Source organism: Benincasa hispida, chromosome 7 (assembly GCF_027475165.1).
Source record: "Benincasa hispida cultivar pf3 chromosome 7, pf3_genome.v1.1, whole genome shotgun sequence".
NCBI classification, from domain to species: Eukaryota; Viridiplantae; Streptophyta; class Magnoliopsida; order Cucurbitales; family Cucurbitaceae; genus Benincasa; species Benincasa hispida.
The window spans coordinates 29,059,085-29,067,513 of NC_143484.1; the positions used below are offsets into that span (position 1 = coordinate 29,059,085).

Here is an 8,429-nt window from a genome sequence, read left to right on the forward strand (position 1 = left end):
TTAATAGAGACTAATGACTTACAATGTAATGAGTGATTAAATATAAGCAAAACATACATAAATAAATTAGACAAAAAGAAAAAGGAAGAAAGAAAACAGGTCAGCGAAAGAGTTGGCTGTCTACCGATCCATCTAGGTCTAACCTAATAGTAGTTAGCAAATTTGAGATCTAACTCAAAGAAGATGTCTAAGAAGCACACATCCTTGAAAAAATGACGCAATTCGATGCATTATTGAAGAGATTACATTACACACTACAAATTGATTCTCGACAAGTAATAGTAGGGGTGTATAGTGGTCGGTTAGAGTCGATTTTTCGATCAAACTACCACCAACTAACTATATTCGGTCTAGTAAATGTTCAAACTGACATCGACTGTCGAAGAGTATAAACCAGTCGACGGTCGGTCGGTCAATTTTGGTCAATCTTATTCTTTAACAAAATTGTTAAACATTGTTGGTTTAGAAAACCGAGCCCCTCCTTTTCTCCAATCGACCACCTTCGATTGAGTCGATTTAGGTCAGTTGGCTTGATTTTTTAACCTATCATACGCATCCTAAATTCTAGTATTTAGTGGTATAAATAAGTAAAAACTAACAACATTATTAACAACATTATCCATAAAAGATACAACTTAATATATGATCAAATCAAAATGCATCTTAATTATGTGAATAACTCCAAAATTTGAGAATTAAACTTTTAACCTAAAATGTATGCTTTTCCATGTTTGGAGGACTAAACAACCAATTAGAAGCCCCAAAATCAAAGGGTTTTTTTTTTTGGGTAATTAAAAATAGAAAATAAAGGTCTCTCATCACCGTCTTCTCTAATTTTGTAAATTAAAAGAAGAAGAAGAAAAAATAGAGCATGTGCAAGTGGGGCCTAAGTTTCTTAGCATCTTTGAGAGCCCTATCCCAAACATTTGCATGTGCTCTTACAAACCCCCTCGTAAATGACTTCAAAAAAAAAAAAAGTTTGCTATTTGGTCCTTTGAAATAGTTATAATTACATGTAGAGGCTTCAAATGTAAGTCCCTCTCTTTGTTTTTCTATCACACACATGGCCTCTTGCCCAATCCTCTTCTATATAAATCTCCCATTTCTCCCTTTCTTCTCTTCTAAACCCACAAACCCCACTTTTCACTACATTTTCAAATTATAACCGTTCTTAATATCATGGCTTTTTATTCACTATTTTCCTCTCTCCTTCTTCCTCTCTTCATCTCTTTTCGCTTTGCTTTTGCGGATTACGGTGGTTGGCAGAGCGGCCACGCCACCTTTTATGGCGGCGGTGACGCATCTGGTACCATGGGTATGTCTATACTAATATCGCGAGATGTCAAATTTTTTTTTTCAATTCAATTTTGTTTAATTATTTTTTGTTAATAGATGCTAAATATGATGCATATATATACTTATGATATTTCCTTAGTGTGAGGTTGGTATATGTAAAATTTAATGGAGAAATTAAGCTATCAAGAGAACTAATTCCCTCCAAAATTTTAAAAACGTTTCCATCTTTCTTTTTCTTTTTGCCCCCTTTCTTAAACAACCCAATTCCTTTGTCAAAATTTTATTCAACCTGAGGTAGCTAGGCAGAAATATATAATTTCTTGCTACCCACTATTAAATAATTTTGTTTGATAGATAGGAAACATAGGAAGAGAGAGAAGATAAACTTTTCCAAATTTTAAACCGTACTCGTCAAACATTCAACATAGACACAATAAGAAATTTCTTACCATCTAGTTATTTATTTAGTATAACAAATATGTGTAGGAGATCATTTGAACCTCAAACTTCAGAAAATGAATACATTATTACTAGATTATAGTCATATTGACACATTAATTAATAAGTTAAGTTTTTCAAATATGTTTTAATGTTATGATTTGACTTCAAATCACCTCCTCCTCTTACAATCTTCGAAGAAGTCTCAACCTCTCAAGCATGATATGATAAATGAATTGTGTAGGAGGAGCTTGTGGGTATGGAAACTTGTACAGCCAAGGATATGGAACGAACACCGTGGCACTGAGCACGGCACTATTCAACAATGGGCTAAGTTGTGGGGCTTGCTTTGAAATGACTTGTACAAATGACCCTAAATGGTGCCTTCCCGGAACTATCAGGGTCACTGCCACCAACTTTTGCCCTCCTAACTTTGCTCTCCCTAACAACAATGGCGGCTGGTGCAACCCACCCCTCCAACACTTCGACATGGCTGAGCCTGCCTTCCTTCAAATTGCTCAGTATCGAGCTGGAATCGTCCCCGTCTCTTTTCGTAGGTAACAAACAATTTACTCTCTTAAACGTCTCAGTACATGTTTGGGAGTGATTTTGAAATAGTTAGAATTAGTCACTTTTGTTTTTTTAAAAATCATTATATGAAACATATTTTATAATTATTGAACTTATTTTGATGGTATGAAAAGTGTATTTAAAAGTGTAGATTTCAATACTAAAATTAATTTTCGTATTTTAAAGTGATTTTGATGAATTTAAAGTCACTCTCAAACATACATGCATTTAATTACTCAAAATCTCAATTCATGCTTAATTTTACACTTTTAATTTTTGCACTCTTTAGATTTAATTATAAAAATGATAAAAATGAATTTAACTATTTCAGAATCCTCCCAAACAAAGTTTTTCACTCCCTCTCTACCCTTTTCCCAAAAGGTTACTAACATCTTAACCATTGAATTCATCATTTTTCACATCTTCATTTTTTTTTTTTTTGGACAATATGTGGAGTGGGGGAATCAAATATCTAACTTCGAAATTGATAGTACAAACACTATGTCAATTGAATTATGTTCATTTTGAAGCGTCTTCATTTCATGCCTCCCGAATGTTACTAATTAATATCTTAACTACTCAATGTAATTATACAAATTTTATTTATATGCATGTTTTTTTAGTTAGGTTATTGAAAATATGACTATAGTACAACATTTGCCAAAAGAAGGAAAGATTTCAAGAATATACATGAAATATATCATTCCTAAGTGTCATACAATTGAAATATCTAAATCAATAATAGTTCAAAATTGACTTATTTTTTATCTAGTAAATATCTATCAATATATACATAAAATTGAACTTATAATGTCAATATATTGACATTGATATTTAATCTTAGGTGTGTGCAAAACAAAGGCTCTTTATGATAATTGAAAATGATAAATATATAATTAAATAATATTATATTGCATATATAGTTTAGTGTGTTCAATTTTTTTTTTTAACTGAACAATGTATGTAGTTTGAAACCCAAAAATAATATTTGAATACTATTATAATTACATATATAGGCCTTATGCTCATATTTGGATTATAAGAAAATTTAATTCAATAAATTACAAAATCATAATGAATAATTAAAGATTATACGTGAATATGTAAATTATGTTAATAACATTTTAAAATTATTAAAAACAACATCAATCAATTAGTATAATGATTATACTATTAATTTTGATGTTAGATATTCGATTCCTCACCCTATTTATTGTCAAAATAATAATAATAATAATAATAATAATAATATTTTTAAATTATTTTTGGAACATTGAATTGGATAATATTCATTAATTACTAAAAAGTTTGTAATTATTAAAAAGAGCTAGGTCTATACAAAAAGTTCTCTACAAATTGACATCTTTTAAATGGAACCTGATGGAAATTGTTTTATCATATATAATAATGCACTTATGAAACAAACAAAAACTAAAAGTGCGATTCTAAATTTCAAATAAATTATTGAAGGATTTATTTTACTATTTTATAGGTCATGTGTTCAAATAATAATAAGACAAAAGTCAAATCCTCTTAAGCTAGGACTAGATTGACAATTTAGAATTTGCCTACAATTAGAAATAATTTAGTTTAAATTATCAATTTGGTTCAATAGTTTTGATAACAAAAAAAAAAAATTGGTCTTTATAATTGGGAGAATATTAAATTTAGTTTCAAGTATTTAACAATTAATTTTTTTTTCTTAAGATTTGATAAAATTCTTTAATATTTTGCCAGACATGGAGATTATTATAAAGTTTTATTGGAATTTTATTTCTAAAAACTAATGGGTACTGAGTTTTAACTCTCTAAACTATAAATATTCAAATTTCACTATTGTGTTTGTCTAGCTCTTTATTTTGAACTTTTTTCGTTAGAATATTTTTTTTTGTTTCGAAGTTTGAATTTCTCCTTTCATTACGAAAGTAGAGATTTTTAAGGTTAAAATTCACTTGTAGTCAATAAACTTTAGCTTGTAATGGTTTAAAACATGTTTGAGAGTGATTCTACACTTATTAAAATCACTTTTGTTATTTTACAAATAACTTTGACATATGCTTTTAATCATTTAAAACTGATGATATATGAGAATTGCAAAAGTGAAATCAAATATAAATTAATTTTAGTGACTAATTAAAAATGTGTTTTGGAAACTTTTGAATATGACAAAAATGATTTTAACTCTTTCAAAATTATGTCTCACGGACCTCTTTGTATATTCTTCAATTTTGTAATATTTTTGTTCTTAAACTACATATACTTTAAAATTTGTAACGATTTAATCCCTACATCTGAAATATATTGTTAGGATCATTTAATAAAATTTCTTACTTATAAAGATCAATAGATTAAATAACGACAAAGTGTTTACAAACTACAAATACTAACATAAGTCATGAACATAATAAAAAAAAGTAATACTTATTAATTTTGATGAGGTTTTTAACTACATGCAAGGATTACATGGTAAGAAAAATTTAAGTATAGAGACTAAGTTATAAATTAAAGTTGATGAAAGACTAAATTGTAACATTTTGTCTTTGGTGGAGTTGAACTTCCGTCGATATGTCAACATTTTCATCAATATTTACACATATCTACAATTCAATATCGATATAAGTGGTGAATCAACATTTCATTATATCATAACAAAAAATGAAACATATAAGATAAAACAAAAATGTTATTAACGTGAATATAATATAAATAAAAGATCTTTTAATTAACTTATTGAAATAGTCTTTTCAAAATTTTCCATAGACATTTTTCGAATATTTTCATCTCGACATCTTCATCAACTTTGCATTTTAAAACTTGCAGAGTACCATGTATGAAGAAAGGTGGAGTGAGGTTCACAATCAACGGCCACTCGTACTTCAACCTCGTTCTGATCACGAACGTCGGTGGTGCAGGCGACGTTCACGCCGTGTCGATAAAGGGGTCTCGAACCGGATGGCAAGCCATGTCTAGAAATTGGGGCCAAAACTGGCAAAGCAACAACTATCTCAATGGCCAGGGCCTTTCCTTTCAAGTCACTCTCAGCGATGGTCGCACTCTCACTGCCTATAACCTCGTCCCTTCCAATTGGCAATTTGGCCAAACCTTTGAAGGCCCTCAATTCTAAACCATCAACCATTACTACTACAACTACTACTACTTTAAAAACAAAACACACAAAACAAATAACAATAGAACGAGAACGAGGATCGAGAATCGGGGCGCATTGTTTCGCTTTCTTTTTTAAGTTTTTTTGAAAAAGAAAGAGAACGTTTAAATTTGGTGTTTTTTTCCCTTTTTTTACATCTTTTTTGGTTTGAGTGTGTGATGTTTATTTTTTCCTTCAAAAGAGGTCTTGGGAGAAGGTAGGGAGGGATCATAAAGAGGGGGTTATATGCATGAAATTGCCATAATAATGGCACCTTTGTTGCTGTGGTGTTATAATCTGGCACCCGCTAGGCTTTCACATTTATATATATAAATATATATGATATGATATGATATATATGATGATAATGATTATGGTTGTTGTAATTGTTGAGAATTTATTATGAGATATAAATAAATACATAATAAATTAAATTATATTTCAAACTCCTACTTCACAAATTAGAGCCAAATAAGTAATCAATCATAAAATTGTAAATAAAGATGATAAGGTAAAAAGAGAACGACATCGAAAAATATATACTGGTTCGCCCAAAACTCGGGATTACGTCCAGTCTTCTGCAACTGTAGGTTATGTTATTATGAAAATTACAAATATCCTAAACTCGTGCTACAAATCTTTCCCAAATAGTCCAACACAAACTATTTTTTATTCTAGTACCACAACTCGGTATCTTGAAATTAACAATAAAAGAGAAATGCCCAAAACCCAAAGAGATACTCACTGTATTCTCTCATTTTCCTCACTATTGCATGGAAGATACACAGACAAAATTTCTAAGTGGCCGTTTAGATTGAGGTTTTCTCAATACCCAGGAATTAAGGATGTCTGTGAATTATGGGAATAAAATTACTAAGAATCAAGGTTGACTATATTTGGTTGTGCATGGGAAAACAATGTCTGAGAATAGTATGTGTGGAAATTAAAGATAACTATGTTTGGTTGGGTAGAAAATGTTATCAACTTTTCCTGTAATAAGTAATACATGTGTTTTGTGTTGCATGAGAATATTATTAGATCACTCAAGTAAATATTATTTTTATTTAAATTGTGTGATCACTTTCAAAATTTTGTGCAATTATAAAGCATATAACTAATAAAAAAAAAACTTGCCTTAATTGATTTTAAATAATTAATTTGTGCAGTTTTATTTTTATTATATAATTATTAAAAACAACCTTAAGCAGTTGCACTATATTTTATTCCAAAAATCAAATATAACCAAAATCAAAGTATAAATACTAAACATAAACAAAAATAAGCATTTATATGGTAGTAGAAAGGGAAGAAGAAGTGAAAACCCACACTTCTCAATGAGTATGTAATTTCTTCACTTGTGTGGCTAAAAGATGTATAGGAAATACCTTTTTCAAGATAAATAAACAAAATCCACAAACTAAACATGGGCTTTGTAAACCCATTCCTGTTTCCACCCTCTTTTCCCTCCAACCAAACTGTGCATGAAAGGGAAAAAAAATAATAATAAAAATAAAAGAAGCTGCCGCAACCTCCAATTTACATTTGCCTTTTTTTTTTTTTTTTTGGTTCACTTTAACATATATATATATGCAAGCAAAGACCTAATATTCAAATGGGCCCAGCCCAAATTAATCTTCATTTCAACCCTTTATTTTTCCTTTCAATTTTGACTTTGGTCAAAATAGCTTGCCTTCTATTTTGACTTTGGTCAAGGGTTATATAAATATATACATACATATATTATGTATTTCCATTAATGTGGAGTTTTGTCTCCACAATCCTAATATTCTTTGGATTTTCAATCAATTTCAAGATCTTGATATTGAAGATTTTAATTAAAAATCTCTTCTTTCCAACATTTTAAGAAATTTAATTTAGATATCTTGAGAGACTAAACTGAAATTTTAATTTTCTAAATTAGAATTGAAAATTGAGAATTGATAGGCTGCAAGAGATTTAAAGGCATAATTTATTCTAAAATTTGCCTTAATTTATAATGCATGGCGTTACAACCAATCATAAAGCCCTATGATGGGTCAAGGGATCTAGTAAAGCACCTTAATACTTTTCAGTCGGGGATGGGACTTTAGGGAGTACAAGATGTAATCAAGTATAGATTATTTTCCTTCACTCTCATAGGCCTCGTAGGGAAATGGTTTAGACAGTTGAAGTGAAAATCAATTTCTTCTTTCAGAAAGTCGACTCGACTATTTGTAACCTAGTTTTTAGGAGAGCGAGATCAAAGAAAAGCACCGACTCACTTGCTCACTATTAAGCAAGGTAACAATGACACATTAAGATAATATGTCTCCCATTTCAACAGTGAAGTGCTTCAAATCGAAGGATACATTGACAAGGTAGCCCTTATAGCCATCGTGACATGACTTAAGGATGAAAATTTCCTATGATCTCTCATTACTAGTGTAGACTTATTGGTTTTTTTTTTTCAATAATTTATGGTGTGTTTAGAATACATTTTCAAGTGTTAAATTTAAAAAATAAGTCGTTTTAGAATAAATTAAAATGTTTTGCAACCATTCCAAATAACTTTTCAAGTGTATTTTAATTTCTTTTTATAAAAAATATTTAAATAAAAATGATTTTTTTAGAAAATATTTTTTCTCAAGTTAATCTAAACGACCCTTAATTAGGTTAGACAAATTTATGGTAAATTTTTTAAGATTCTATATTATTATTATTATTTTTAATTAAAATGAATCCCTCTATATTTTGGAAAAGTCATATCTAGGAATTAAATAATTTAAAATCTACCCATATTTTCAATCTTTTTATTGAATTGTGATTAACAATATCTGAGTACAGGTTTGAAGATTTTTTTACCCATGTCTATTAGATTGTGATAAGCAGAATAAGAATCGATGTATATTTGAAATTAACGATTAGCAAAATGATTAATTAATGCAGATTTATTGGTTTTATTTAATTAAAATTTCTAAAGGTATTGATAAACCTATATAAA

General features: G+C 29.2%; 1 protein-coding gene across 1 annotated transcript; it reads left to right on the plus strand.

The window, feature by feature from the left end:
• The first annotated feature begins 1,088 nt into the window (after positions 1-1,088).
• On the plus strand, positions 1,089-5,835 carry LOC120082190 (expansin-A4-like). The gene is made up of 3 exons (XM_039037456.2): positions 1,089-1,315; positions 1,979-2,291; positions 5,125-5,835. The coding sequence occupies exons 1-3, from the start codon at positions 1,180-1,182 to the stop codon at positions 5,426-5,428; spliced, it is 753 nt and encodes a 250-aa protein (XP_038893384.1). The 5' UTR covers positions 1,089-1,179; the 3' UTR covers positions 5,429-5,835.
• The last annotated feature ends 2,594 nt before the right edge of the window (positions 5,836-8,429 follow it).

Bases quoted from the DNA above. Each gene is read 5' to 3' on its own strand.
- LOC120082190 (XM_039037456.2), top strand. From the start codon at position 1,180: ATGGCTTTTTATTCACTATTTTCCTCTCTCCTTCTTCCTCTCTTCATC. The intron at 1,316-1,978 runs GTATGTCTATAC...TGAATTGTGTAG, and splicing joins TGACGCATCTGGTACCATGG to GAGGAGCTTGTGGGTATGGA. The intron at 2,292-5,124 runs GTAACAAACAAT...TAAAACTTGCAG, and splicing joins GTCCCCGTCTCTTTTCGTAG to AGTACCATGTATGAAGAAAG.